This window comes from Emys orbicularis, chromosome 12 (genome assembly GCF_028017835.1).
Source record: "Emys orbicularis isolate rEmyOrb1 chromosome 12, rEmyOrb1.hap1, whole genome shotgun sequence".
Lineage (NCBI taxonomy): Eukaryota > Metazoa > Chordata > Testudines > Emydidae > Emys > Emys orbicularis.
The window spans coordinates 23,243,368-23,259,479 of record NC_088694.1 but is presented as its reverse complement, the minus strand read 5'-3'; the positions used below and the strand labels follow the sequence as shown (position 1 = coordinate 23,259,479).

The 16,112-nt window shown below is 42.9% G+C and overlaps 1 protein-coding gene across 1 annotated transcript; it reads right to left on the bottom strand.

Moving 5' to 3' along the window:
* Nucleotides 1-279: 279 nt before the first annotated feature.
* Nucleotides 280-3,571, bottom strand: SLC32A1 (solute carrier family 32 member 1). The gene is made up of 2 exons (XM_065414929.1): nt 3,194-3,571; nt 280-1,467 (listed from the first exon to the last, which is right to left on the bottom strand). Exons 1-2 carry the CDS (start codon nt 3,569-3,571, stop codon nt 280-282), a joined length of 1,566 nt encoding a protein of 521 aa, XP_065271001.1.
* Between the last annotated feature and the right edge of the window lie 12,541 nt (nt 3,572-16,112).

Below are 16,112 nucleotides of genomic sequence, written 5' to 3'. Positions count from 1 at the left end.
CTAAAGAAAGTTCAGACCATTGTTTAGAGGTTAGGAGGGTTGTCAGATATTTTCCTTCAAATAATTTCTAAATAAGAAAAAATATATTGAAATCTTAGCTTATTAAAACAACTGCAGGGCAAAGACTTTATTTTATTTTATTTTTTAGGTTCTATGACTTACTTTGTTGGATGCACATAACTAAAATAATGAATCTTTTCTTTAAAAGGATACATAATTATTTGGCTATGTGGATGTTCAGTGTAATTCTCTTTTTATGTAACCAGCTCTGGCCATTCTTTAGTCTTCTATGTTGGAACCGTAAGCCTCTATGAGGCCTTCTAAAGAATGGATGAATCCAGACACGCTGCATATACCACCTATAACGAAAATGGCAACATCAAAGAAAACATGGTGCCACATGAGCTTCCTCCACAAGAGCTTGAGGTGGAAGAGACTTGGGAGCAGGAAACAGAGGCCTGCACCTGTGAGGCTCCCTGTAAGACCCATCAGGAGGGCAAAATGAGGGACGTAGATAGCCATTAACAAGGTGAAAACTACTAGGGCACACCTGAGGGTGAGTCCCCAGGACTTGAGCCTCCCATCACCCCCATAACAGTTAGGAAAGACCGCCCTGTTTCCATCTTGGAAAAGGGACTTCTCCAGGACTTCCACAGCTGCAAAGAAGGGCAATGGGTAGGAAAGCAAAGCTTTGGACACCAAGAAAAGGTTGACTACCGCCCTAATGGTGGATGGCAAGTTGTCTGTGATGACTTCTTTAGTCTCATCAGCCCAGGTTAGATAGGCTACCAAGGCAAAGAGTCCCTTGAGAATGCAAGCTGCTATGTGAGTCCAGTTCATCATGCAATGAAACTCCTTGGGGTGCTGCATGTTCCCCTCTAAGGAAGGCAGAAATATCTGGGAGGTGTAGCTGAAGACAATGATGCCAATGGAGATGGGGAACTTCTTCACATCAATGTAAAACTTGACTTTGTCCCAAGCCCAGTCACGTGCTCTGGAGAGACAGTAGGCAATCACCAAAACGTTGATCACAAAGTGGGCTAAGGTGCAGAGCAAGCTGAACTTCGAGACAGCCTTGAGGTTCTTCAAGAAAGCACAAGGCAGGAGCACAGCTGTGGCAATGATAGACCAAGATTTCTGGGAGACAGGCAAGTTTGGGAAGCTGTTGTACATCAGGTTCCCACTGACCACCACATAGAGAATACAGGTCATGACCAGCTCAATGATCTGAGCCACATTCACAATCCTCCCCCCAAGCTTGGGAAACCTGGGAGCACAGCAAGCGTTAGCAATGTCGACATAGGAGTCTCTCACCCTGACTATCTCCCCATCTTCATTCTCTTCGTAAAGACAGGCAATAAGGATTTTCCCAGTGTAGCAGCAAACTACTGCAGCGAAAATAATTAAAAAGAGTCCTAGATATCCACCATGAAGGATAGCATAGGGCAGGCCAAGAACAAACATCCCCTAGAAAGAGACAAAATGGATACTGTAGTGTTCATTTTAGCAAGAGACCACACACACACACACACACACACACACACACACACACACACACAGATTCCACTCGATGCAATCAGATCACAAACCAACAGCAACATCCTGCTTCATATAATCAGGTATGAGAGAGAAATTAAAAATGAAATCGGACAAGGATTCCTGCTTCACTTGTCTGTCTAGAACTCTTTTTAAATGTCTGAATATTTCCTGAGCTGCTAAACTGAACTGAAGACAAGCATTTTAATATAAAATAAAACCACATTTGTTCAGAATATGTTAAAAATCTGTTTTCGGAATGAAAGGCAGAGAAGTTAGTCATTTCAGAATTGGAAAAGGAATAGTCCTCACGATTTCATAAAACATTCACTCTTATTATTATTTTATTATTGTTGTTATTATTACTCCGCTATTTTAATTTCCCAACCTCTGAATATCTTCTATTCCCCACTCAAACATATAGGACACTGAACCTGGTTTCGATCAAAACAGAGACCCCATTTTAAGGGGCAACTCTGGGAAAAGGTTTGGAAATATTCATATAGCCAGATTAAAAATTATTGGGCTGCGTTGCCACTTACAACACACACTCTCCATGATGCAGTTGCTTTTGACATACTGAGGATGCCTCTGCATTTGAGAACGCGAGTGGCTTGTGGGATCTGTCCGCATTACTGAGATTCGGAGAGTGACACCGTTAAAAGTCTCTAGCTGCTCTCCCCAAAGGACTTGTTTTCCATTTGAAATTGCCTATAATCCTGTAAGGAAACACACTTTATATACATAATCATTCTGGAGCTAGAAAGTTGGGTGGGGGGTTGCTACGACAGGCAAACTCATCACTGCTGTTCTCTTCGTGTGCATGGTGCCCAGAGGGAAAGGGTCCAATGAGTAGAGCATTCATTTAGGAACGTTATCAATATAAATTAATTAACAGACGGAAGCTTTTTAAGAAGAGATGAGAGACTCGTAAAACCGCTCGGGTTTTAGTTGCGACGGGTAATAATTTCGGGGTGAAATAGGTAATATTCCCAGATCCAGGCAGTCAGGGGAGGAGGCTGGGAATAGGGGGACACTAAATCCCCTCAAACCCCAAATGAGAATCAGTTACAAATACGCATCTCACGTTTACAGCAGTGACTCTCCTGGCGAATACCAGGACTTTGGGAGAAAACAGATTCAATGGGAACACACCGTCGTCAGGTGTATTCATTTGCTTGTACAGTGTTCAGGTGAGATACTTTAACGCTCAGTGGCCTGATCGCTCTGTCCGCAGACCCATCCCACAAGCGTTTTACGCCATCAAAATATAATCCCCGAGAGGAAGAAAAAGCATACAATTGGGGGTGGGAGGGGGCTGACATATTTGTGTAACAAGCACGATCTGAAACCATGTTGTGAGTTTGTGTGTGTGTGTAAACACCCGCATCTCACACCACAGCACACACACACACAGACCCCCAATGCATGTGCATGCCATTTCTGCCTGGTATGTTTCAAGGTTCTGCGTTAGCCTGGAGGCAGCAGGGAGATTTCACACACACACACACACACACACACACACACACACACACACACACACACACACACGTTATTATTATGACTCTTGTTCCCTATACATGCCTGCCCAGGTAACCTGCAGCACTGGGGGGCGTGCTGCTTGGGGTGTGCAGTGAGATGGCCCCCTCCCCGTTACCTGGATTGCGTTGGTGACATTCCACCCAGCTTCCCAAGCGGTGATCTTGGGCTTGCCTTGGCCGGAGAGCTCCGAGCATATGCCCTCGTCCTTGGAGGCTGACGGGGGCAGGGGACCCGTGCCATCCCTTTGGTAATGGATATCCCCTTCTAGGGGAGGCTCGGCTCCTTCTTCGCTGGCGTCCGACTTTAAGATGTCCATCTGAAGCCCTTGCCTGTGCTCCATGTCCAGGTCATCGCAATGAACAAAGCCCACCGCCTCTTCATCGGTAGCCGCCTGGAAGCCCATCCTCGCAAACATGCCGCTCACTTTGGCCTGGGACTTGTTGGAAACCGAGGTGGCGACGTTGGAAAGCTTGCTCCGGATCAGAGTGGCCATGTTGACTCTCTTGCTTGGGATCCTCTGGCCACCAAGAAGCCGGCGATCCTCGGCACCAGGCGAGAAAGTTCTGCTGCTGCGGGGCTGGCAAAGCCGCTATCTCCACTTCCTACCGCAATTGGACCTTCTCCCCTTCAGTGTCCCCTGGAGCATGACCCCGCTCGGTTTGAGTTCCTTGGCACCTCCCGATCAACACCTCGCCCTCTTCCTTGTGCATATAGACTGGGGAGTGAAGTGGGGTCCCGGGGAGGGGGTCTCTGCAGTGCTGGGAAGGGGGGGTCGGCGGTCTGGCACCCAGACTGTGCTCCAGAATATCCCTGTCCCCTCTCTGAGCAGCAGAGACGCGGGTTGGTTGTCTCCAGCCTCAGTGATGCCCGTGCAATGCAGAGGAGCCTAAGGGGAGAAAGGCAGGGGGACGTGGGATGATCACCAGATTGCCAACGCAAGCCTTTTGCTGTGCACACCACGTCTCCATCCCAATGCGCCCATCTATCAGAAGGAAGGGGAGAGGATTGCTGCATTTCTGAGGGAGGTACTACAGTCCTCATCAAAGCCCTTCCCCCCCCTTTACACAGCAACACCCACACCTTCTAGGCTCTGCCATCCACACTGCAGAGGGAGAGAGGGAGGTGGCGGTGGAGGGAGATAGGGGGTAGTTCCCCCTCCCTGATTTATATGTATATCTATATTTATATCTCTATCTTCCCAAAGGAGCCGCCTAGCCCTGATTTGGGAGCCGATTTTCGCTGGCAAGACAGGGGCCCAAATTAAAACTCCACTGGAGGCTGGGAGCTTCCGCTTCCATCGTTTTGTCTCTCGAACGATTCCTAAGTGTAATTAATGTTGCTTGAAATCCGTGGATCATTTTTTGTTTGCCAAAATACAGAGTAATGCACTAAAGCCGTATGTGGGAAGCACAGACACCCAGATTTAAACGGCTATATACCTTCTTTCTATATTGTATAGCTAGATACAGATTCCTTGTTATTATACGTATATCATGCCTCTCTATGTACCCACACAGATGTCTTCTTATTGTCCATATAGTTTATATCTATAGTTTAAATATAGATTTCTCATTATACGTATATTCTCTATCTACATCCAGATACAGATTCCTCCCTATTGTTCATCTATTTTATAACTAAATACAGGTTCTCATTATAGGTATAGTCTATATTTATATAGATGCAAATTCCTCCCTCTTGCCCATATATTTTAAATCCTGATTCAAATACAGATTCTACTTTTGTATACATAAATTCGATAGCTGTATGTAGATACAGATTTCTCCTTATCTTCCACGTTCTATAACTACAGAAGTCACATTTAGATATCAGCTTATTACATATAGATATATAATATACTTTAATTTTGTTTTCAAATGTTTATATAGATTTTTAATGCAACAGCCTTAAAATTATTCATTATTTTTATTTAACATATTTCCCTGGGCAAGAGATTACCCGGTATGGTGAAGAACTGAATACTCAGTTCCATTTGGGGAAAACCTATAAGGAAATCTATACCATTGTAAGGGAATGCGTAATTTTAGAGCAGTATTGTTTAGGGGGTGCCATCTTCCTTTCCTCCTGAATACCTGGATAGGGTTTTTATTTTTATTTTATTTTATTTTATTAAGATGTTAAATGCAAGCTGTAAAAATCTCCTTATTGTTTGCTGCTTTCACAAGATACATATATTTGATTTTTCTTTAACGATTATTTTTAGTTGCCAAACTAATTTTTTATTAAAGATAAGCAGAATTGTCGACACTACCGATTATTTTCCTAGTTAAGTATTAAAAGATAGGTGACTAATACAAATCTGATTGAACTGAGAAAAGGAATTGGATGTGGAATTAAGATGAAAACGACTAGAGGCTGAAGAAATACATCCACCATTTCTCGTGAGATGCCTTTAATAATGGGAACCAGTTAGAACAGGGATTTAATAGGCTACAGTGTATCTGAATTGAACCAATAAGAACTGACACTAGTTACAGCTTCACCAAAATAAGAAAAACTAGTTATTTTATCATTGTTGTTATGTGCATTGACAATTGTATCCTAATTCCTTTCTGTAATGTTCCTTCCTGAGATCCTCTGTGTGGACCTGGGTGCGAAAGGTCAAAGAGAACCCAAACAATGATGCTTATTTATAGCAAACGGTTCTCTGCAAAAGAAGGAAGGCCGGGAGGTGCATTAGCAAACCAGGACTCATCTCTGCCTTTGCTTTGGAGAAGGAATTATTACATATCATTGCACAAATAGGTCGAGAAAGAGGAGCGCTGCCCATTTTTTATCCATATTTAGAAACATCCAGCATGCATTTGGAGCTACGGAATTATCAAATCGCAACTAGAATTTAACTTCCATTTTTAAAAATCCCCGTAACTAAGAAAAAATTTTTATCACAAATTTAGGTGTGTTTTTTTAATCAATGAATGGCTAGTCCCTTCCCCCACCCCACTCCCCCATCCCCCGACGCTACCACTAAACGGGAAATGATTTTTCTTTTAATTCAACGAGATTTTAATATGTTCTAACATACGATGGAATTTGTTGTCGAAAATGAAGTGGGAAAGGCATGTCTGGGGTTGTGCGATTCATCCAAACCATATTTCTTAAGCCCAACCCTGAGTTCTCTGATTCCCAACACATCATAGATCAAAGGGTACCAATTCGCTTCAGAGGACTTTAACTTGTGAAACTGACTTGCGCTGTAGTAAAGCCCTGAGAATTTTCCACATAACCCACAGAACGAAACACCTGATAATCCAACAAATATATTGTCTTTTGCTGGACTGTCAGCTCCGTTGCAATTTTTCCACCAGTCGGGTAGCAAAGGAGCGGAAGAAACGATTAATTATACAGTAATTTGATGGTTTTTCTAATGCCACTTAAAATACCATTTTCCTTTCCTCCAGTTTATAATTGTTCATTAGCATAAACCAAAGGAAGAATTCTATTTGTTTTGTTTTTTTAAATCAAATGTATCGATCTATCTCGAAGTGTTATTAATTAATTATAAATTTACAAACTTTAGGGAACCTTAAACTACCGATCCTATTTATCCTCTGTTGCAAACAAACATCTGTGAAGAATGTAGATATTTGAAACTAACCTCTGTCTTCCCTCTTCGTTTCTCTGGTCCTTTTGGCTAGAAATGGCAAGCAGACTCCTGATGCTAACAAGGTATTTCTGTGAACGCCCCATTAGTGGACTTTAGCTATTTCATCAAACGGGGAAAGCCCCATTTTTCCCATTAAGAGCTTTTAGTTGTATGATGTCAGTGGCACCTCCCTCATCAGAAAGCCACCAGCCAAATAAACCCTTGTCCATCTCCCATCCCATCCACACCAAATCTAGGGCAATCCTGACAGACAGGGAGGCAAATAAACAAACTCAACCCCGGAGACAGCTAAATGTAGACTCAACCAAACAGGCAGGCAGTGTAAATGGGGTTTTCCTCTCGCCGATTAATTTCTCCAGCTCTTTGTTTGAACCCAGAGTCTCGTGGTTTAAAGAGACCACACTGGCAATCAAAGCAGGATTGTGGGGGGTTGTGGGACCAAAGCAACCACGCGTGTTTGGAGCTACTGGGGGCATTTTCGGAAGGTAAGAGAAGGGCGCTGAGTATCAGGGAGACTGGGGCTAAGGCTCAGGGCTGGTGTACGGAGTCCAGCAAGCAAGGCTAGATGCCAAAACACCAGAGCAGGCAGCAGACACTGCTCGCTGGTCCCTAGCACCGCACACGCCTTGCCTCCGTCTTACTCAGAGTCCGTTACTTCTTCCCCCTCTTGCGGGGCATTAAGGACGCAGGGTGAATTCCTGACTCCTGTGATGTCAGTGGCAAACCTCCCATCGACTTCACTGGGGACAACCTATATCCCACTGTCTTCCTATTACACAGCATCATCATGCACCTTAATATACAGATCAACAGATGCATCTCTCTACATATACTAGGGAGCCGGGAGTTTGGGTAGTACGAGTTCGCTTGGTCACCCAGACAAGTCTATCTTTCCCTGGTACGGAACAATACAAGCACATTTCTCTCCTTCACAGCCGGGGTTTGTTCCACTAACAGTCCCGGTCCCGTTCCCTGCAGCATCGACTCCAAATAAGGGTTTGTCCAGAAATGAGTCGCGCCTCTGTGCAGCTCTGCATTGTTACCCTGGTTTCTGTTCCCTGGTAACAGCAGCATCCGAACTAAGCTCCTGTTCCATCCACACCGGATTGCTGCAGAGTCCTAAATGCTAGAACTCCTCCTAAAACGCCCATTTGTATAAACCGCTCCCTGACACAATGCGGAGCGAAGCTAAGAAACGATACACAGATTCCTCGAGTACAACACGTCACCCCTATAAATTACATCTTTAAATGTAGTCTGGATTTCCTATACTGAGTTTAATTTTTTTAATACAACTAAATTTAAAGTCAATCACTAGCTAAATGCATTTTTTTTTTAACACACGTACCCATCCCTGTTAAACGGAACTCCGCTTCACTATGTTTAAATTCTACAGCAAAGGAAAAGAAAAATCTTAAAAGGCAGTTTGCCTCTGAATAAAACTGAAAAACAAGCAACAAACTAACAGCCAAGCAATACGTCCCCTAGAGGAAAAAAACTCTATTTACATCGATCCACAATGAAAATGACTCTTCCCCCTCCGCCCACCCCCACCCCCATACCTGAGAATTCTTTCACAAGCAAGAAACTTCCTCCTGGCTAGTTTTTGTGTGTTTCCCAGCAGCTTCCTTTAATGGATTTCTGTAAAACCTACCCTAAACTTTTGCCATGGTCTAAAGAATGGATTCAAGATATAACTAGAAAGAAAGAAAGAAAGAAAGAAAGAAAGAAAGAAAGAAAGAAAGAAAGAAAGAAAGAAAGAAAGAAAGAAAGAAAGAAAAGCTGCAGAGAAGAGTTTTGGCGTTTACCTATGCTTTTCTCTTCATCTTCGCCGGCAGTGCATTATTCCATTAGAAAGTGGGGAATGGATGAGGACCAGGAACAGCACAGAGAGAGAGAGAGAGAGAGAATGAAAAGAACTACGTCTACGTCATTCATGCTTTCCCCCCTAACTAATAATTATCCCCAAGCAGGATGTTACATCTAAACATTGCCCAAAGGTTAGCAGGTCTCCGGGGTGCATTTGATCTGCAAATAATTTCCGAACGGAGCTAAAGCAGAGCAAATAACAATTCCTAAGCCCCGGCTTCACAAAGACGGAAGGGTTTCCATTGATTTTTATACTTTGCTTGTCTATATAAAAACAAAGACCTGGGTGCTTTCTGGAGCCTCAGTCACACCAGGCGCTGTCTGGAATGGTCTTCCTTCCCACCCCTTGTATTTAAACAAAGCGCATCTCCTTTCCAGACTCAGGACAGTGCGAGTATCTGTTCCTAAAGGGAAGGCTAACCGATGCTGACCAGCTTGTCTGCTTTGACGGTAAGTTCTCGCTGACCCTTGCCAATGTGCCAGGAAATCTAATGGGAATGGAACTGCCTTGCAAAGCCTTCCATGGGTTAAATAGACTCGCCTTATCTACACAGCCCAGGCACGGTGCGATTTGCACTCGCGGCTCCTGATTTAATAACCTGGGGGGAAAGGCTTTTCATGACTAAAATTCCTTGGGGGGGTGGGCAGAGGAGCCCATACAAAGCAGGATTCCTCCTGCAGTTACTCTACGCACCGACTCTCCTAATGTGAACTGCAGATGGGCAAGGCGAATGGGCTCTCAGCCTGGAAGCAGTTCTTATTCAGAAAGGGAAACTGGAAAAATATATTGCCCGATGCAAAGTTCTACAGTTGTGTTGCAAATTTTTAAAGGGTGTCTACGAGAGGAGAGGTTGGGCAAGTCCTTTGCTCTCTGCCTCAGTTTACCCCTCTGTAAAATGGGTATTATAATGGTATTTACCAAACCCAAAAGGGTGCTGTGAGTCTGAACTAAAGGCTGCAAAGCGCTTGGAGATCCTCAGCTGAAAGATTCCATGTTCAGGGTATGATCATGCATCTAACCTGCTCCCAGTGCAACATACAAGAGATTTAGGTCTTTAGAAAATTAGACCCCACTACACTGGCTCTGGTTATTTGTGTTCCATTTAGGAGCTAATCCTACAGTAATTTCTCCAGTCAAATAAATATACTGAGAGGTCAATTCCGAATTCCTCGCACATGCCAAACTCCAATTGATTTGAACGGGAGAGTTGGGTGAACCACCACTGCAAGATCACAAGGTGTGGATATGTTTTCACTTGAAAATGATGAGTTTTGCTTTGGTTTCATTGTAGCTGGTTGGCTACTAGATGGGTGAGAGACCCCATGTGACCAGAGAGAATTGTGGGTACTTGAAGGTGGATTGATAGCATTTGTGTGTAGTGAAAAAGCAACTACCCTGTAAAATGTGTACTTACTCTGTACTTAGATATAGGTATGTATGTTTTGAAGTTAAGTGACTAAGGTGCATACAGCAATTGACACAAAAAGTCAACATTTGCCATACAATTACCACAGATATCTCCTAATTCTTAGTCTAGGGCAAAAATTGTGATATCTCAGATAGTATTCTGAGGTAACTGTTAGCAAGTGCTGATTTTAAGGGCCACTATTGAAATCAATAATTATATCTGTGTGTATGTGTGTGTGTAGATTAGACCACAGAGGTCAGAAATGGCAAAGATTTGCCTACCCATTGATAAAAACTGTACAGTATCTAGCTATCCCTCTGGTATTGTAAACATGCACCTTCTTGTTCTAAGCTTTCAGACACGAGTGGCTGTACAGTACAGAAATTCATTCCAGTTCTTTCTTCCCTCTACAGCCCCCATTCCCCCACCTCCACAGAAGCCTTGGAGGTGAATTCTGACAGGATAATAAAGAGTTGCACAATACACTATAAAAAGGCAATTAGGTAAACTGCTGGATTGGGACAAGCCTTTGTGACCTGGTTAATAGCTCTGAACAGAGCTGGGAATTTCAAGAGGGTAGAGAAGGAAAAAGACGCTGATATATCAGTGTGCTTTGGGCTGGGGAAGGAAATCAGCAACAGTCACCTAACTCTATCTGCATAATTTTTGAAGAAGATATACTGATAATCTCCTTATTAGGAGAAAGTAGCCCTGTGAAATTCTACCGTATGTCCCTTCACCGTATGTAGATCTCTTGTTTGAACTCTGCTATAAAAGTTTATGGTGGAACCTGAGGGCACCTGTATTTGTATTATAAGTTCTTTTTTATTAGCATCCCAGGTAATGGGATAAAAAGTTAGTGAAAGAACTGAGGGTTTCCCACGGGAACACACTACATCTGAGTCTCACCAAAAGAAGTCAGTACCATTGCCCATCATCTAGTACCATAAAGCACAGAAATGTGGAATAACTACTAATGAGATAAACTCAAGCTTCTGTTATTATGAGTGAATCTTCATCAGTATAACATTAGCATGGAACAATGCAAGTATTGGCTACAGTGGAACCAGACTGTGAGTGGCTAGATCCCCACCATCAGGACCAAATCCATCATCTTATGGTTTTCCAGAAACAAAAAGAAACAAAAAAGAGACACTTGCAGTCAGAATCACCATTATTTTAGGTTAAGACGCTAGCATAACAAGAAAAAACAAAAAGTAAAAGCTCCATGAGAAAGAGCACATCGTGTGTGTCTTCTTCTTTTAACAATCTGCACAGAACATAACGGGGGGCATACTGGCACATACCAATAGTCCATCTAGCCCAATATCCTTTCTTCAGACAGTGGCCAGTACCAGATGCTTCAGAGGTAATGAACAGAGAAAGGCAGTTATCAAGTGATCTATCCCATGTCATCCAGTCCCAACTTCAGGCAGTCAGAGATTTAGGGACATTCAGAGCATGGGGGTGCATCCCTGACTATCTTGGCTAATAGCCAACTGAATACAAAATGACTGCCTGACTCTGTAAACAGCAGAATTCTTAAGATTTAAAAGGTGCAGTACAGATAAAACAAAGATATAACAGATGCATAACTAAAGGCATCACAGTTTTAGATCAGTATCTCTCAGGATTTAGCCTAGTAGGAATTTTGCCTGAGTAAGGACTGAGTAAAAACTGAGTAACATCTTCCAGATTTTTTTTTACACCTTTCAGTATTTCTCCTCTGACATGAACAAAACTTCCCATGAATCTCTGTGATCTTCATATGCCATGCAAACAAATCATTATGAACAACAAAATAAAAATCTTCCAAAAATGAGAATAAGACTAAAAAATGCCTTAGGAGATATTTCTCTTAGGTAGGAATTAAATTTAACTGTGACCTTGGCTTTCCTGTTGAAATGAAAAGGAGGTGATCGTTGTTGGTGTTTATGAGATCAGATTCCCAAGCTCACTGTGAAAATGACATTTCTCCCATGGGTTGGATTCAAGTTAATAGGGTTTTCATTGACAACATATATAAAGCTTCATCACTGTCAAATTAAATGAGCATTTAAATAAAATATTCATATTTATGCCTTGAGTAGTACACAGTATATTTCCTAGGACACAATTATAGTGTCATTTTGAGAGTCAAGGAAAAGCATAGCATATGTGTGCTTGGTAATATTTAAACCCTTCAAAATTCAAATTAAAAACACTATGTTCTTTGCTTTCTGCTAGGATTCTGTAATCTCATCAATATATTCCAGTCAGTTATCAAGACCATCAAAACAATGATGAGGTCCATTTCTCCTGCACAAAACTGAATTGATGACAAAATTCTGGTCCCACTTGTAAACAGCTGCAGAAAATTGAGCCTCAATATTTCATTGTATTCTGGACAGCAATCACCCAACGCACAGCATCCTTGGCCCCCTCTATCCCAGGCAGGTTGTTCCTGTACAGAGTAGGAATAATCTATACTGGGTGTGAAGTGTCTGTGTGTGCTTAGTTGCTGTTGCTAGGTCAAGAGGCAAATGCTCACAAATGTGCTGAATACACACTTCTGACCCATAGGCCTGCTCCCAGGATGTCACTGCACAACTCCTTTCATAGGAACAAAGGAGCATAGAAATTGCCATACTGAATCAGACCAGAGAGCCACCTGGTCTTGTATCTTGTCTCTGACAGTGGCCAGAGTTACTTCAGAGGAAGTTGTAAGAAACTCCATAAAGGGCAGGTGTGGAATAACCAGCCCATAGGATAAGTTTCATCCTCAGCAGTTAGTGCTTGGCTCCCACCCTGAAGCTTCAAAGTCGGTATGCCTCTATTTTTTCTCCATGGATGGTCTGGGGAATGACCTTCCTGTTGGCACTACAGGAGTCAGAACTGGGGCAGAACACTACTGCCCTTTGCTCCCTTGTGGTTCCTGGAGGCAGTGCCCAGGTCCACCAACTTTGTCCCTTAATTGTTATTTTTCATCTTTATTTTGTGTCCATTCTGCAGTGAGGAAGGAAGACCAACATCCTTGTATTCAGACCTATCGCAAATTTCTTCCAGCTATACTCAAAAGCAAACCCACAGCAGCAGCCCACAGGAATGCAAGATCTGTCACTGAATCAGTACGTAGGTACTCCTGGTGATATGTTCATGGTTAACATAGGGAAGCAGTTGGCAGATGTTATTGAAATGCTCCTGTAACAGCAGAACAAGAATACACCACAGAATATACTACCCACACCTATAGGTTCTGAGATCGGACTGTTAAGGGCCACATTCTGAACCAGCCTCAAATTAGCCTATAATTTTGCACTTCTGCTTTTAGGCTCACAATTGACTTTGCAGGCAAATATTAGCATTCCCCACTCTCGAATTTTGCATGTGTATGTAAATTGGGCAGCTGGGTACCGGGCTACATGATACGCATGAGCAGATGACTGTGCACATGTTCAGGGTGCTTGTCCACTTTTGTGCAAATCTAAGAGTGCGTAAATTAAAGAGGATGCTGTAAATTTGGACCTGAAGGTTTTAAACACCTTGATGTAAAGCAAAGTGGGGAAAGAATTAGGGGGAGAAAAAGAGGAAGAACTATTCCCCAGAATATTTATTCATGCTTGATGGACTTGAGCACCAGAACAATACAGTTTCCCATATTGCATTGCTTGCTTAAAGATAATGACACACGTTGGGACTGTCATGGAGGGATTGTAAAGGAAGCTCCTTCCCCATCACACTTGCCTACTCCCCACATTCCACACCTATTTTTCTTTATTTAATTTTATTTTTTGAGACCATCTAGGTCTCACCAGGGTTGATCTATGTCAGCACAATTGGCTGTACAGGGAGAATGGCCAGATAAAAAGTGCACTTCTGTACTTATCCTTTCCCATAAGGCAATAACAAGGGACAAGCAATTAATTTAACAGGGCAAAAACTATTAGAAATATATAAACATAAATACAGTTTTTAATGCAACAATTAACTTGTGAAACTCATTGCTGTGGGACACTAACCATGCAGTTATTTTTAGCAAGATGAAAAAGAATATCAGCTGTCATTACACTACTCAGGATAACAAACACAAGGGTGACCAAGTATCATGATTCACAGCATGTAGTGCTCACCAGCTGGGCTTGGAAAGAAATTTCCTTCCGTATTATTGTATGGTACAGTTGGCACATTACATGAGGGCTCTGAAGGCTTTCTTTGAGCATCTGTTGTGGTGCTGCCCGTGCCCTGAGAGTGAACAGGGAACCTGGTGGACCATACATATGTGTTGTGGGAGGGCAATTCCTGTGTCCCTAACTGTACCTAGCTTAAGCAACAGAAAACAGGAAAATGGCAAATGGCATTTTTAGAAACTTTCATATATTTACAAATATTAATATTCTGCACTTCTGTAGCACCTTGTATCCCAGGGTCTGAAAGTGCTTCACAAACACTAACAAAGATGCAGTGTTGTTGTAGCCATGTCGGTCCCAGGATATTAGAGAGACAAGGTGAGTGAGGGAATATCTTTTATTGGACCAACTTCTGTTGGTCCGAGAGACAAGCTTTCGAGCCAGACAGAGCTCTTCTTCAGGTTATTTGGGACCTGAGGACGAGCTCCATGTAAGCTGGTCTCTCTCACCAACATAAGTTGGTCCAATAAAAGATATTCCCTCACCCACCTTGTCTCAAACACCCTGTGCAGCCATGTAGGTGAAATCCCTCTTCTACAGAAAAGGAAACTGAGGCACAAAGGTGTTACAGCCAAGATAGCAACAAAATCAGTGGAAGAAACAGGAACAGAACCCAGCTCTCCTGACCCACACCCTGTGTTTTTTCTCTAGCTAGGTATTTTACGGTCCACAACACTAGCCTCTGAGCACGTCACAAAGATTCATGAATTCATCTTCACAACACCCCTGTAAAGTATTATAATCCCCATTTCACAAATGGGCACACAGAGGGCTTAAAGAGCCTGGTTTTTGGTAGTGCTGAGTACCCACAGCTGCCTTGGACTTCTATAGGAGCTGCTGATGCTCAGCACCTGTGAAAATCAGGCACTAAGTTGGTTTCCTAAAATCACACAGTCTGTGACTGAGACATTGATTGCACCAAGAACTCCTGAGCCCCCCTCCTATGCTTTATTCACAAGACCATCTTTCCTTTTCTTTAACTCCTAGATTGTGACTCCTCTCTCTTAATTGTGTGTTCCTCCAGAATGACAATCCCTTTATTTTAGTGCTTTTCATTGCATCTTTCCTTTCCTTTGTCATCTACCCTTTTTTAGTCCCTCTCAAGCCCAACCCAGCACACAGCCCACCCTAGCAGTGATTGAACAGCACTCTATTTTCTCTGTGTACCAGGCCAGCACGTTTATTTTTTCCCTGTCTTCCATGGTAGCTAGCAAACACATATCTACTGTACATAACGTCGGTGCCTGAGGCTCACGGGGGCTCAGCTGTATGTTTGCGACTGCTGATCCATCTGTTGAACATGCCAGTGGCCTCACATTGAATGCTTTGGGAGGGAGAATCCACTAAAGAGAGAAAGTCATTCTGCAATGAAGATCAGCATGTTTGGTTTTTTCTCTCCATGCTGCTTGTCTTTCATCTTATTCCCTTCTGTAATTTAAGGTGAGTGGCTGATGAAAGGAATCTTGCTGGTGTTATTTATACCCACTCCCAGCTCTCTTTTCAAGGCTGTGTTTAAACAGCAACAAAGAAACACACTGCTTTGTGGCCCTGTAGTGAATAGGAATAAGGTGGTATCCCTTTAACTCGTTTATGAGCTCTCTAGTGGTGCTCACCATGTTCTGTGTTTTAGAAATTGCCAGAATCCTGTCACAGAGCAACAGTATGTGCAGAGCCAGGCCTTGTGTATTTGTGTAGAGTTAGCAAACAAGGTTATTTGGCACGCAGCTCTGCCCATATGGGTCCTTCATATTGCTGATTGTTGTGTAAAGAGTGAAAAAGACACAATCCCCATGGGCCCGTAACGAACATGGTGCTTTAAGGCTAAATGGAGCGCAGATGCACTAATATTTCAGGGATTCACTGTGGAATCTGAGCTGCTTCCAGTCACAGGACCCATCATCCTGATTGTACATATCATGATTTATCCATCCCATGCATGAAAGCTCAGAAGCTCTATCTCCT

Coding starts and splice junctions, on each gene's coding strand:
- SLC32A1 (XM_065414929.1), bottom strand. CDS start 3,571: ATGGCCACTCTGATCCGGAGCAAGCTTTCCAACGTCGCCACCTCGGTT. Junction 1,468..3,193: donor ATGTCACCAACGCAATCCAG/GTAACGGGGAGG, acceptor GTCTCTTTCTAG/GGGATGTTTGTTCTTGGCCT.